At 53.2% G+C, this 13,438-nt stretch overlaps 5 protein-coding genes across 5 annotated transcripts; 2 read left to right on the top strand and 3 right to left on the bottom strand.

Moving 5' to 3' along the window:
• Positions 1 to 1,241: 1,241 nt before the first annotated feature.
• GUITHDRAFT_146338 (hypothetical protein) lies at positions 1,242 to 3,758 on the bottom strand (the record flags this gene model as incomplete). Its single annotated transcript, XM_005822522.1, has 13 exons — positions 1,242 to 1,338; positions 1,382 to 1,466; positions 1,627 to 1,699; positions 1,747 to 1,986; positions 2,148 to 2,174; positions 2,324 to 2,377; positions 2,407 to 2,470; positions 2,525 to 2,687; positions 2,737 to 2,821; positions 2,872 to 2,996; positions 3,067 to 3,406; positions 3,473 to 3,525; positions 3,719 to 3,758. 13 exons carry the CDS (start codon positions 3,756 to 3,758, stop codon positions 1,242 to 1,244), a joined length of 1,446 nt encoding a protein of 481 aa, XP_005822579.1.
• Positions 3,759 to 5,089: 1,331 nt separating this feature from the next.
• GUITHDRAFT_118200 (hypothetical protein) lies at positions 5,090 to 7,729 on the top strand (the record flags this gene model as incomplete). The annotated part of the gene is made up of 14 exons (XM_005822523.1): positions 5,090 to 5,491; positions 5,541 to 5,705; positions 5,761 to 5,840; positions 5,889 to 5,981; positions 6,026 to 6,107; positions 6,152 to 6,244; positions 6,646 to 6,692; positions 6,739 to 6,790; positions 6,849 to 6,926; positions 6,969 to 7,052; positions 7,097 to 7,123; positions 7,183 to 7,376; positions 7,519 to 7,595; positions 7,641 to 7,729. 14 exons carry the CDS (start codon positions 5,090 to 5,092, stop codon positions 7,727 to 7,729), a joined length of 1,563 nt encoding a protein of 520 aa, XP_005822580.1.
• Positions 7,730 to 7,918: 189 nt separating this feature from the next.
• On the bottom strand, positions 7,919 to 9,550 carry GUITHDRAFT_118201 (hypothetical protein; the record flags this gene model as incomplete). The annotated part of the gene is made up of 4 exons (XM_005822524.1): positions 7,919 to 8,062; positions 8,109 to 8,366; positions 8,473 to 8,700; positions 8,750 to 9,550. 4 exons carry the CDS (start codon positions 9,548 to 9,550, stop codon positions 7,919 to 7,921), a joined length of 1,431 nt encoding a protein of 476 aa, XP_005822581.1.
• Positions 9,551 to 10,950: 1,400 nt separating this feature from the next.
• On the top strand, positions 10,951 to 11,969 carry GUITHDRAFT_118202 (hypothetical protein; the record flags this gene model as incomplete). The annotated part of the gene is made up of 7 exons (XM_005822525.1): positions 10,951 to 11,141; positions 11,203 to 11,476; positions 11,523 to 11,585; positions 11,638 to 11,700; positions 11,746 to 11,784; positions 11,831 to 11,872; positions 11,922 to 11,969. The coding sequence occupies 7 exons, from the start codon at positions 10,951 to 10,953 to the stop codon at positions 11,967 to 11,969; spliced, it is 720 nt and encodes a 239-aa protein (XP_005822582.1).
• An 832-nt stretch (positions 11,970 to 12,801) lies between these two features.
• Positions 12,802 to 13,119, bottom strand: GUITHDRAFT_118203 (hypothetical protein; the record flags this gene model as incomplete). The annotated part of the gene is made up of 1 exon (XM_005822526.1): positions 12,802 to 13,119. One exon carries the CDS (start codon positions 13,117 to 13,119, stop codon positions 12,802 to 12,804), a length of 318 nt encoding a protein of 105 aa, XP_005822583.1.
• Positions 13,120 to 13,438: the final 319 nt, after the last annotated feature.

The following is a 13,438-nucleotide window of genomic DNA, read 5'->3' on the forward strand; positions in this document are numbered from 1 at the left end:
ACAACGACCTGGCACCACCTGGGTTTTATCGTAACCCCTGACATCCCTTTGTTATCGTGGGTGTGCTTTGGGTCATTGGCAACTATACAAGCACCGGCTCTGCCCGGCGTTTACAGTCACTACCGTACTTGCAACCACATACAGTTTTAATCCTTCCCTTTGGTTTTATCCCTTTGTGCATATTTTTACGACATCACTCTTATAGCCCGTTTAAGATGTTGTCAACTATGGCCACGGCGGGCCCGTAGGGAAGAGCGTGAAGGCCAGCAGACTCCCATCTCGCCACCCACCACCTCCTCCTTCCATGACAACCATGGCAGTCTTGTCAAGGCGGCTTCCATGCTCGACAGCGGCGGCTGCAAGCACTGCAGAGGATCAGAGATGAGGGAGGGAGGGAGGGAGGGAGGGAGGGGGAGCACCTGGTCGAGGAAGAGGTTCAGACTTCTCTGCCTGTACTTGCTTTCGAACTCTTCCTGTGTCAGGTGCTGCGACGAGGAGCCGAGGAGGAGGAGTGAATGATCTCTGATCCTCTGCAGTGCTTGCAGCCGCAGCTGTCGAGCATGCAGCCGCCTTGACAAGACTGCCATGTCGTCATGGAAGGAGGAGGTGGTGGTGGCGAGATGGGAGTCTGCTGCCTTCACGCTCTTCCCTTCTGCCCCCCTTGCCATTGTTGACAACCTCTCAACGGTTTTGAGAGTGATGTGTAAAACATTAAAAAAAGGATAAAACAAAAGGGAGGATACAACATGTTTGTGGTTGCTAGTACGGTAGTTGTACTGTAGACGCAGGCAGAGCCGGTGCATGTTGAGTTGTCCATGAACGAAGAGAGTCTCAGATAGTAGAAGGTTGTCAGGGTTATGTTAGTACTCGGTGTGCTGGTAGTTGTGTCATACTCAGCGATGTTATGGTAATGTGTTATAGTATACTGAGTTAAAAAACAGCGGTGTTTGTTACAGTAGAAAGTGTTAGTGGAAGTCGGTGGGATAGTAGAAGTAGTAGTCGGTGTTATGGCGTAGGCAGAGATTGAGTACGGTAGCCTTGAAGTTCGGAAGGGCGAGGGAGGCGAGAGAAAATGAACAGTGAGAGAGAACATGGAGCATGGAACAGAGCAGGAGGACGAGGGGCAGAAGAAGCAGAAGGAGGAAGACAAGGAGCAGAAGGGCGAGGAGCAGGAGGGCGAGGAGCAGGAGGACGAGGAGCAGGAGGAGGCGGAACAGAAAGAGGAGGATCAAACTTTCAAATCACGAGTAGATCCTAGAGCAAGGGCTGAAGCTGCGGTCCCTCTTGAGCCACCTCAGCCGATGCTGAATGACGGATGGGAAATGATCCAGGAACATCCTGTACCTCAAGTCAGACCTGCTCTCATGTTTGAGCCACCGACCTCTCCGACAGGACGATGTCGACCAGGTAAGGGTCAGTGGGCTCAAGGCTCTGCATGAAGTAACATTCAGAGTCCCTGCTGAAAGCTGCGAGAAGGTCAGACTGACTCGGACAAGGAGCAAGGGACCGTGGGAAAAGGACGAGCACGGCAGGCAGGAGCACAGAGAGGAGCATCTCCTCGATCCTCCGCGCCTCCTCGCATCTTCATCTCAAGTCAGCGACGTCAAGTGCCTGGAGAGCCGGGACCTGTGTCCGGGGCTGGTCTCAGTGCGAAGATCATGCCAGGAACTAACAGGGGGTGTGCTTCCATGTTGGCTGCCTGCGTCAGCATCAGATGTCTTGCAAGCAGCTCAGCGTCTGCTCTACCTCACTATCCATAATCATCTCCTCCACCTCCTGGGACAGCGTCTTGTTCTGGCTGAGATCCTCGCCCAGGTCTCTTTGACCTGCTTCCACTGGGTTCAGCCACCTCGACGAGGAGCAGGGAGCGCTGCTGCCCTTGCTCTGGAGCTCGAGGATCGGCTTCAAGACAGCAGACTTCATGGTCTTGATCGACCGGTAGGAGAGCCGAGACACCACGTCATCTCCAGCGATGCATGTAACGATCTGAGTCAAGGGATGAGAAGCGATAGCTCTCCTAGTTCCCTCCGTCCATCCGTTCCTCCGTCCATCCGTTCCTCCCTTCCTCCTTCCCTCCCTCCCTCCCCTCCCCTCCCTCCCTCCCTCCCTCCCTCCCTCCCTCCCTCCCTCCCTCCCTCCTCCCTCACTTGGTGTCGGACAGTCTTGGCCAGCTCCTGCGAGCAACGTCAGCGTTCCATGAGCACTAGCGGCAAGGAGACCATGTCCATGACAGGAGGACAAGCAAAGCAGAAGGCCCGGATGTCCGCGCATGACAGACGGCCTGTCAAGGATCAGCAGAAGGTCATGCCAGACGCTGTCTCACGATCTCTTTCGCAAAACTTAAAGATTGCAACCATGATGGCAGCGACTCCTGCTCCTGCCAACACGAGTAACCCTCCAAATCACTCGCTGCGGTAACGAAATGAGACCCAGACTGTGGCCGGTGAAGACGATTCTGCTGCCTTCACCCCTGCGAGGAAAGTCATCCAGACCAGTCAACCTCGGTAGATTGAGGGTCAGTCACTTGATGAGAGAGCTGAGAATCGTTTGACGAATCTGAGAACAAATCTCCTCCGCGGCCCGAAAAATTCCCATGTGAACATGTCCCCGACAACGGTTGGATCGATCTTGGAAGGGGGAGGAGCAGGCGACTAGATCCGTCAGGATATCCCCTGCCTCGAAAGAGCCTGCACCACACAAGATTCATCCTCTTCACGCAGCTGCCGCTCCTTCAACCTCGAACCGCAACGACGATCGAGTCCGAGGGTGGGTGTCGGAAGACGATGTAGGCAGGGGCGAAGGTCTCGGCGCTGCCACGATGCTGCAATTCTGAGAGTGAGGGAGGAGGGCAGCGTAAGAAACGATTCTCACCTGGAGGATGAGGGAAGGATGTACGTTTGAGTATGAACAGAAGCTCGTCAGGTCGTCAAATCGAAATTTCGTGTGCCGATGAAACTCGTGCGGCTGGATTAGAGACAGCATCTTCCAGCCATAGACTGAGGAAATACAATCAGGGAGGGAGGAATTTCGTATCTAGCATCAACAGTCAAAACGTGTCACACCCACCTGCTATGGCAAAACTCAACCACTGCTCGAGATCTTTGAAGAATTCAGGACTTTCAGTCAACTCTGACGGATTTCCTCCAAGGATCGTGTTGTCTTGGCTTTGGTTGCTGCAGTTCCCCTCGCACGTGCTGTTGCTGCACACATAAATGCTCTTGTCATCACTTGGCACTTCACTCATCGACTCGTTAGATGCTGCGTCCGGGAAGATGTCAAGATCGATGTCAAGAGTGAAATTCTCGTCGAAGATCCTCCATACGCTGGTCGGGTCAGGGAACAGCACAGCTCCAGCATTCAGGACAGTGTTGCGCATCACTTGCTGGGGTTCAAGAACCATCAGGTGCTGGAGCAGGAGGGGAGAAGGACGAGGGAGGACGAGGGAGAGAAGGAAAAAAGCAAGAAATCTCACATTGAGCTTGCTCACAAGCTGCCTCTCCATCTCAGCCGCCACCTTCACTCCTCCTGCAAGCACGTGGCTCCATCTGCATGATCCCATCACCACTGACAGCAAACCCATAGGTAGCAAACAACTCGAATCTCGTGTTGGCAAACATCTGACCGTAGAGCTCTGCTATCTTTCTGACCGCCTCCTCTTCCCGTTCAAGTTTCTGCGTCAAACTTTCACTCCAGCTCGATCTCATAAGCTGCTCCTCACCTGCTGCCTCTCTCGCTGCTGCGCAGAGAGCATCTGCCATTGTCCGCAAAAACAGCAGCAGAACGCGCGCAGAAACCAGGCTCGCCGTTCAATCCTCGCATCCTGATGGAGCCTGAGGTCAAGGGAAGCGCGAGGAGGAGGAGGAGGAGGAGGAGGAGGAAGGGAGGTGAGCTGCAGGAGGAGCAGGAGCAGGAGCAGGAGCAGGAGCAGGAGCAGGAGCAGGAGCAGGAGCAGGAGCAGGAGCAGGAGCAGGAGCAGGAGCAGGAGCAGGAGCAGGAGCAGGAGCAGGAGCAGGAGCAGGAGCAGGAGCAGGAGCAGGAGCAGGAGCAGGAGCAGGAGCAGGAGCAGGAGCAGGAGCAGGAGCAGGAGCAGGAGCAGGAGCAGGAGCAGGAGCAGGAGCAGGAGCAGGAGCAGGAGCAGGAGGATTAACCTGTGGCTCTGAGTCTTCTTGATCTTCTCCGATCCGATCGCTCCCTCCCCTCAACGTGATGGTAGTCCGTGAGAGAAGAGGGAGAGAGAGCAGCGGATCCAAGCGATGAAGCGACATGCGATGTGCTGGTCTTGCTGTGCTCATCATACGGCCTTGACAAGATTGACCAGCCGAGATCAAACCAAGACAGCTCAAAACAATCAACACAGTTGTTGTCAGGCTCATATTTGGCCCGGAGACGTCCATGCTGTCAGATCTCAAGAGTCTGCATGTTCCAGCTCTTTGCAGGTTCGAGGATGTGAGGAAGGCGTTTCAAACAGTGTGACAGCATGACTGTCCGCCTGTTATTTCATGCTTTCCTGTATCATTTTCGCTCCACCAGCCAATCTCACTCGGCTTCTCTCCTTCTCACCTGCTCATCTCTCACACTCCCCATCCTTCTTCACTTCATTCCGTTGCCTTCCTCCTCTTACTCCTCTCCTCCTCCTCTCCCTCCCTCCTCGCCTCCTCCACCTCGCCATGCATAATGCCGGGCGCAAGTTTCCCCACAAACATGACTAGGGAGGGCAAGGAGGGTGGGGTGCATACCCCCACCCTCTAGATCTAACAAGAGTACCCTACCTTATGAGTGAATGAATAGACCACCCCCTTCCAGGCAATCGCGGGACGGATTTCCTGCAATGGCGCAGGCGATAGGGGAGGAGAAGAGAAGAGGAAGAATGAGAGGGTAACGAGGAGGAGGGGGAGGGATGATGAGCAGACAGGGTGAAAGAAGCTCGGGATCAAGAGGAGACTGACCCCAGTGGCTCTGCCGTGTGAAGTGAGGCAGGAGGGCACGTTGAACTTTCGCTTGTTGTGTTGCTTTAACGAGTGCGAACAATCGTCCTCACTTCATGGTCAGGTGCTGGTTGCCATCGCCCGCCCTTCCATGGCATAGCGAGATGCGAGTGCATCGAAGGCTGCTCCTCTCCTCATGTCTCTTCGTCGTTGCCTTTGGAGGCGACACGTCTCGGATAATCGTACCTGACTTGAGGCATGGGAGTCGAGACGCTCTCGATGTCCGGGCACGTGAAGGGCAATGTTTGAGGCTGAGAGGAGGAAAGCTCAAGTATAAGAACCTCAGAGAGGTCAAACAGCAGAGACTCGCGGATGAGCGACTGGCGAAAAGAGCGGACGCCCGGAGGAAGCAGAAGTCGAAGGGAAGGGTGCAGCAGAAGGAAAAGACTCCGCGCCGCAAGCCGCAAGCTGGGGAACAGGAACCATATGATTCTGATGACGTCGTATGGCAAGCAGGAGCCAAGGACGAGGACCTTTACGGAGATGATTCTGTACCGTCCGACGAGGTTGATCCGGACTTGTTGTTCGTGTAGAGTGTGATTGGGTGAAATCCAGGCCGAGAGGGAGATATTCTACGAGGCACAGGAGAAAGAAGCTCGTCGAATAGTCGAAAAGATCAAAGAACCGTCCAAGGCGATCGATTTCGAAGAAGCTCTTCAAGCCCCTGAGCTCTCAGATGAATTTCCTCCTGACTCTGAGAGTCGCGGGGAGCCTCTCGAGGTGAAGGAGAGCAGAGGTTCAGGTGCTTGCGGATGCCGGTGACGTGCGGAGGCAGGAGGAAGGCAGGATGGCTCCGCAGACCTACCTTGAGATGCTGTTCGGCGACGATGTAGAGGCTGTGAGCCGACCGGAGGGGTGAGAAGTTACTTCGTTTCCCGTCTGTTCTTGACGTTGATGTGCAAGGCTGTCGAGGCTGCTCGACGAGATGCAATCAGCTTGCAACACGATAAGAGAGTTTGTTGAGCCTGTGGTGATGTGCTTGCAGTTGCTGTCAAGGTTAGCGACTTGGACGCGAGTGTTACTTGACGTGAGACACGTAGGGATATCAAGTCCATGTCAGCGCCGGAGAGCATTCTCTTCATGAAATACTCTGCATTGACCAAGTTTGTCGAGAACATCCAAGTGAGGACGAATATGTTTGTTCCGCTCCTGATCAGTTATGCAAGGGTTATGTCATCATGAAGATGGAAGGTTCCAAGGACTCTGGGGAATCGCGTAAGTTCCTGGAGAATCTGAACTTGTTGTGGTCAGAGTTGAAGGTATAAAGGGAGCCTGAACTCCTTCGCTTCGCTTCGCTTTCCCTTCCCTTCCCTTCCCTTCCCTTCCCTTCCCTTCCCTTCCCTTCCCTTCCCTTCCCTTCCCTTCCCTTCCCTTCCCTTCCCTTCCCTGCCCTTCCCTTCCCTTCCCTTCCCTTGGTCACGTTTCCTTTCGTTCCTAATCCTTCCTTTCCTTTCACCTCTCGTTTCCTTTCGTTACCTCAACTCCCTTCTCTTCCCTTGTCTTGTCTGAATGTCCACTCCAATAGGTGATCGCAACTTTTGAATCCCAATTCTCAACAGAAATACAAGAAATGCTCGCAAATGTGAGACTTTTTTTTCTTGTCTCCCGTCGTTCCTGCCCATATTGTTGTTTGTCTTTGCACTGACATGCTTGTTTGTAGATTGGAAGCAATCGAGCGAAACGAGTGAAAATCAAAAAGAAGCCAAGGTAAGAGAGGGTAGAAGGGAAACAAATGCTCACATGTCGCCTCAAGCACTCCAGCCGTCAAGTCAACGTCGCAAGACAGAAGGATGGATGAGATAGATGTGAGATGAGCACTTAGAAGACTTGAACACTCTCGTGTGACTGCCGTTGTCTGTTCAGATCAAGTTGCAGAAGGAAGAAAGGTTCGAGGAAGCCCTGGAGAGTAAAGATCTAGACCCGACCGTTGCGTTGGACAAGGTGCGATCACTATACCACGGCTGCTCCCTCACCTTGCTCCAGGGCTCGCAGTTCTGGCGGCGAAAGCTCAAGGAGGCAAAGCAGCTGCACATGATCGTGAGAGAGGACAAGCGAGAACTGAACACGGTGAGGAGAGGGAGAGGAGGCGACATGGGATGACTCTGTTGCAGGATGAGCAATACAAGGCTGAACGACTGGTTCGCACTCTCCTTTCTCCACATGCTGTAGGGCAAATCTTCTTACTGCTTGCATGCAGGAGTACTTCCAACAGATGTCGGAAATCGCAAAAGCAGCAGAGATGAAGAGGAGTGGGGAGGATCAGCATCAACGGATTGAAGGGACGGTGCTCCTAGAAGGAGGACGACGACCCGCGTCATATGGCATGCTGACCAACACAGTGGGAGTGAAGAGAAGATATCGAAATCGCCGGGATAGCAATCCTAGGCTACGGTGCTCTTTCTTTCTCGCTAGCAGCTTGTTCCCTGCTCTACTGCGTCTTCCTCCCCTCTCGCTTTCGAGCCATCTTCTTCACCCTTGTCTCCTTGCTTTCCTTGTCCTCTCTACCTCTTGTTGCTCGCTCACTGTCGTCTAGCCTCCGCCATAAGTACCACAACCTCATCATCCGCGCTCGAGGAAAGACAAGGAAAGTCAGGACCGAGAAGGAGCATGGTACACCAGCGCTCGCATCTACTTTGGTAATTGACGTCCCTCCAGGATACGTAGGAGAAGAGACGGGAATCAATCCCAAGGCCAAGCACAGTGTCAACTTGAAATGGGATGCCAAGGCGATTCGCAAGATATGAGGACTGAAGGGGTTGGGAGATCGCACACGAATTTTCGAGCGGACTGAAAGGTGCAGGAAATTGAAGACTGTCTCCAAGATTGTCAGAAGTGCAAGCAGAAGACAGAGGAGGAGGAGGAGGAGGAGCCGGGGGAGGAGTGAAGGGGGGACGAAAGCAAGGTTTATTTCACACGAGGTCTTTTCCTAGCTGTCACGTGTTGATGCGGTCGATGTACTGAAGCATCTTAAGGTTCCTGTCGATGTTGCACAGCCTCCTCTGCTCGTAATCGCTCACCCTCCTCTCCTGCTCCTCGCCGTTTGTCCCTGGCGGCATCGGCGCCTCCACAGTCAGCGGCTGCCAACATAGTCAGGCGATCAGAGCACGCGCAGTCCCTTCCTACCTTCCCTCCTCCGCGCCTGCTGGAACGTTCCACAGTCTGGTAAGGCACCTGTCTGCTGCGGCATGATCGCTTCCTAGGGGACCCGGCAGAATATTCGCTGCCCTCCTCGCTCCTCCTCCTCTTCTCCTCCTTCCAGATAGGTCGCCCGTCCCTTGTGATGCCCACGGCATCAGGGTAGAGCATATCTCGCACTCTCCCGCTGTCCACGTGAATCCACTCGTTCCACTTGGGCGGCCAGTCCTTGAAGTTGACACACACCTGCGACACGCCTTACTCCTCCTTCCTCCTCCCTCCTCCCTCCTCCCTCCTCCCTCCTCCCTCCTCCCTCCTCACATCATCATCATCCCTCCTTCGATCCTCTCACCATGTTCCTAGCGTCATTCTTCTCCACCACCTTCGCTCGGTACCATCCGCCCTCCACGTCCTGAGCTTCGATCTCCTTGCCGACTTTCATCTTGGAGCACAAGTAGACGGGGGACCCATCTCGCCGGATACTGAGAGCGTCCGGATGTTGGATCGTACGGACGCGACCGCTTGAGATTGGGATCCATTCATCCCACTTGCAGTTCCACCCATCAAAGTTCACCTTCACCTAACAGAAGCGAACGTCACGGGAGCGCAAAGAGAGACAGTCACAGTACTTCAGTCTTGAGCACGTTGATGTTCACCACCGTCCCTCGATACCAGTCGCCCTCCCTATCCTGCGCTTCCACTCTACTCTTGACTTGGAAGTGTGCAGGCGCCTTCTGGACGGTCGAAGCAGGAGGTCGATACTGCACAAAGACCCACCGGATCGTGTGCTCGTGGAGGTTGAGGAAGGCCTTCTCCTTATCCTCGTACACTACGTGATGCTTCCTGGTCCTCCAGTCGTACTTGGTAATTACTCCTCTCCTCCACTGCCCGTCCTTGGGGTCGAAAATGTCGAGAACCCTTCGGAGAATCTCACTCCCGTACTCCACGTTCGTCTCAGGTCGTGAGACCGAGTACTGCTCCACTTTGCTCGGCACACGCGCACTCGTATGATACCTGGAGGGCTTGTAGACAACTGATGTCAAGGATTCTGCAGCTGTGACATGGTTGACATCCGAGGCGGGCCCCATCCCGTCACAGAGATCAGCGTCAGTCTGGCGACTCCGGCCCCGGTCACCCTGAGGGCAGACAAGCCAGCCGTCCAGTTCCCTAGGGGTGAAATCCAGGGTGATGATTTCATAAGGGTCATTAGACTTTGAATTCTTCCTCGAGGATTTCATGCCCTTGCAACTTTTCGCTGCGCTCGGCACTTTCTTCCTGGCCGGCCCTGGCGACACCTGGTCTGCCTCGACTTCAGCACGACGGAGGCTCGAGCTGGTTTGCAAAGAAGAGTTCTCATCAGCATGAGATCGAGGCCTTGAAGTTTCTGTTGGAGAGTGAAAGTATCTATTCTTCACCGGAGCACGCTTCATCCTGGAGTTTGATGAGTCAGAAGTTACATTCCAACATGACTGGAGCGCTTATCTATCTCTCCTTTGCTACACACTGCACTATGACAGGGCAAACCACACAATCCTATCACAGCTAAAAACAACACTTTCAATGTGATGGTGCAACCCTTGAGAGAATTCTTGCAGGATCAACTCGATGAGAAACAAACAAACACACACACTCCTCGGCCATGGATCTTTGAGTGATTACAAAACGCAATTGCCTCGGAACAGCATGAGAAACAAATGGAAATCATAGTAGCGCGGATATTTAGTAGGATACCATACTGTAAGTTGAAGGGCAGGTGTTGAAGGAAAAAGAGTTGTCAGCGGATGTAGCATCGCTGTCGCAGATTGCGGGGGAGTGCCAGGTGGTAGAGACGAGCAGGAGAAGAGAGGGAAGAGCAAAATGTGGAACATGCAACAAAGGAGAGTAAGATGAGGAGAGACATATCGCAAACAATTCGTGTATCCTCTACCTCGTCTACCTCCTCATGGTCCCTCACTATTTGCTCTATCTATCATCTCTCCTCCTTTCCTGCCGTTCCGAATAATATTTCATGTTGTCCCGCGCAGCATCTCCTCTTTGCTCCTCTCCCCTCCTTCTCCTTCTCCTTCTCCTTCTCCTTATCCTCTCCTTCTCCTCTCCTTCTCCTTCTCCTCTCCTGCTCCTCTCCTCTCCTTCTCTCTTCTCTTTTGTTCTCCTCCTCCTCCTCCTCCTCCCCTCCCCTCTCCTCCTCCTCCTTTCTTCTGCTCTGCTCTCCTTCTCCTTCTCCTCTCTTTTCCAGCAGGTAGAGCAGCAGGTAGAGCAGCAGGTAGAGCAGCAGGTAGAGCAGCAGGTAGAGCAGCAGGTAGAGCAGCAGGTAGAGCAGCAGGTAGAGCAGCAGGTAGAGCAGCAGGTAGAGCAGCAGGTAGAGCAGCAGGTAGAGCAGCAGGTAGAGCAGCAGGTAGAGCAGCAGGTAGAGCAGCAGGTAGAGCAGCAGGTAGAGCAGCAGGTAGAGCAGCAGGTAGAGCAGCAGGTAGAGCAGCAGGTAGAGCAGCAGGTAGAGCAGCAGGTAGAGCAGCAGGTAGAGCAGCAGGTAGAGCAGCAGGTAGAGCAGGCAGAGCAGCAGGTAGTGTAGAGCAGGTAGAGCGCAAGTCTGAGCAGAAATTCTGTAGAGGAAGGTGGGTATGAGCGGGGATGTGCCTTTGCTGGCTCTGGTCGGCGGGGGGCCCGGTAGATTTGACCACAATGACCGTTTCTGGTCAAATCTTTCTCCTAGTATGCCACCCGTACTGATTCTGATAGTACCCCATATTATCATGCAATTATGAGCCAATAAGAGAGGGTAGGGATATGACCCCCTACCCACGAACATCAAGACATTTTGATTGTGGGCGAAATGCTGGGCAGTGGAGGGTACGATGCGGCGCTGGATGCGTTCATTCGCTCCTCTGTGGCGATACAACCTCCTCTTGAGACGAAGACCCACAGAACTCCAGCAGAAGAGAGAGGAAGAGCGAAACTCGTGCGTGAAAATGAAGAATTGAAGCAAACGCTCCTCGACGCCATGGTCGAACCTGTTCGCCATCGGTGCTGTTCCTGTCTTTCTAAAAGAGAATTGAAGGATGTAGGAAGTGACTTCATTTTGCAGGAAATTACATACAAGTATGCACGACAGGAAATGTCGGGAGAGTTCTTCGAATTTATCTCGAAATGAGACACACGAAGCGCCATCGAAGATTGGGTCGCCAGGCAAAGGAAACAACACACATATGAAAACATCCCAGCATCAAACTAGCAGCGCAAGCGGGCAAGTCAAAATTGCAAAGCGAGAAAGGTTGAGCGAGAAGGAGAACATGAGGAAGGCTGATTATCAAGTCAACTACAAGTATTTGAACGCCAAAGTTTTGAAACAGCTACACAAGGTCTATGATCTAATAGACACGTTGGATATTGACATCGCTGTTCAAGACTGAACCACAGTTTGAATCGATAGAAGAAATGCTGCCGAAGAGAAGAATCACTCCTTCTCTGGTGTTGCCCTTGTGTCTGTGTTGAAACTTGTGTAATGAGATTGTGGGAGTAGGATTGGATGGCTTTCACCCTCACAGATTCGATTCGATGTCGCATCATGCGGGATCATTGTGAGGTAACAGGCATGACTTGTTATTTTGCAATCATCAACATGTTTCAGATTCCGGTTGTCTCCTCAGATGGTTTCATGCGGAAACATGTGAAGTTTTACGATGGTTTGAGACGTGCACTGATGAGGTTCGCAGATTGAAAGCATGATGTATGATATGCAAGTTGAAAACTGGCAGGTGAGGAAAAAAAGGAGTCAGAGAACATCAACACTTACATGTGATCCAGATCTGCCATCAGTTTCAGCAAAGCAGGTCGAAAGATGTTGACAAGTGAGATGAGACGAGATTGGTGAGAACGGTTTGCGACTGATGAATGTTTGCCAGGTTTATGAATCGCGCGCCTTCGCCACTTGAGCTAGTTTGATTGAAGTTGAAGATTGAATGATGAAAACGAATCGAGAGATGACAACAAGCAATGATGAAGTCAGAAGATGAAGAGAATAACAATGAAGTTGATGATTTAATGATGAAAATGAATAGCGAGATAACAAGGAAATAACAAGAAGGAAACAATGAAGTTAGAAGATGAAAAGAATATCAATCAGTCGAATGCCAGTCGTCGTTGAGCCAGGGGTCGAAGTGAACTTCAACTTCAAACTGGGAAGAGCAATATCAGCACGCAGGAGCAGAAGTAGCAGGGGAAGGACAGGGGCAGGAGGAGGGGGAAGGACGGGAAGGGTTTATAGCAGCAGAAGAAACAGATGAAGAAGGAAGTGGAGGGGGAGGGGCAGAAAGGGCAGGGATGGTGATAGAGGAAGGAGCTGGGGAGTGAGGGGACAGGGAGGAGGGGGAGAGTCAACATGGTCGAGATGATTGAGGTCGTCGTTGGGTTTGCTGGTCTGGTCGTGAGCGGCTGACGGGAGGAAAGAAAGAGTCCTGCACAAGAAAGTGAGAGGAGGGCGAGGACGAGGACGAGGACGAGGACGAGGACGAGGACGAGGGAGAAGACCAGGACCAGGACGAGGGAGAGGACGAGGACGAGGACGAGGGAGAGGGAGAGGAGAGCAAGGAGGTGGTGTTGATGATGATGGTGATGGAGGAGGAGGAGGTGGTGGTGGTGGATCAAGGGGATCAGAAAGAGACAGTGGGAGTAGAAGGACCCCTCCTTACCTAGCGTGCTCTGTCATCTCCTCCTCTTCGTGCTCCAGCAGAGTCTTTGATAAGGTAAGAAGGTAGCCTTCCAGCTTCCGCTCAGTCACCTGATCATGCGCAGCGTCTTCCTCTTCCCCCTTGGCTCTCGTCTCTCCTTCCCCCTCCTCCGTCTTCTCGTGCTCTGTCGCTTTTGTGCTCTGCCCTCCTCCTGTCCCCTGTCTTCCCGTGTTGTCGTGCTTGCCCTTCGAGCTGCCCTGACCATCCTCCCTGTCCTCTGCTCCAGTATCCGACATCTTGACTCGCTGCTTGAAGAGCTCGTGCAAGAGCGTCATGGTTGAGAGCTGAGCGTGTGCGACTGAGTGAAAGAAGAGATTGTGCTCAGAGCAGAAGGTCGTGAAGTGAAGGCGCGATGAAACGACCCGACAGTCGATGAGCGGCTCGTCTGTGCGGTCGATTGCGCGATCGCCAAGCTGAGGGTAAAGAAGTGTGAGGAAGAGGAGGAAGGGGGAGAGAAGGAAGGGGAAGATGAGGGGAGGAGGGAGGGAGGAGGAGGGAGGGAAGGAGGAAGGAGGGAAGGAGAGAAGGAGGGAGGGAGGGAGGGAGGGAGGGAGGGAGGGAAGGTGAAGGGGAGTCTTACTTTAGGAAGAATGG

Source organism: Guillardia theta, assembly GCF_000315625.1.
Source record: "Guillardia theta CCMP2712 unplaced genomic scaffold GUITHscaffold_123, whole genome shotgun sequence".
Taxonomy (NCBI): Eukaryota; class Cryptophyceae; order Pyrenomonadales; family Geminigeraceae; genus Guillardia; species Guillardia theta.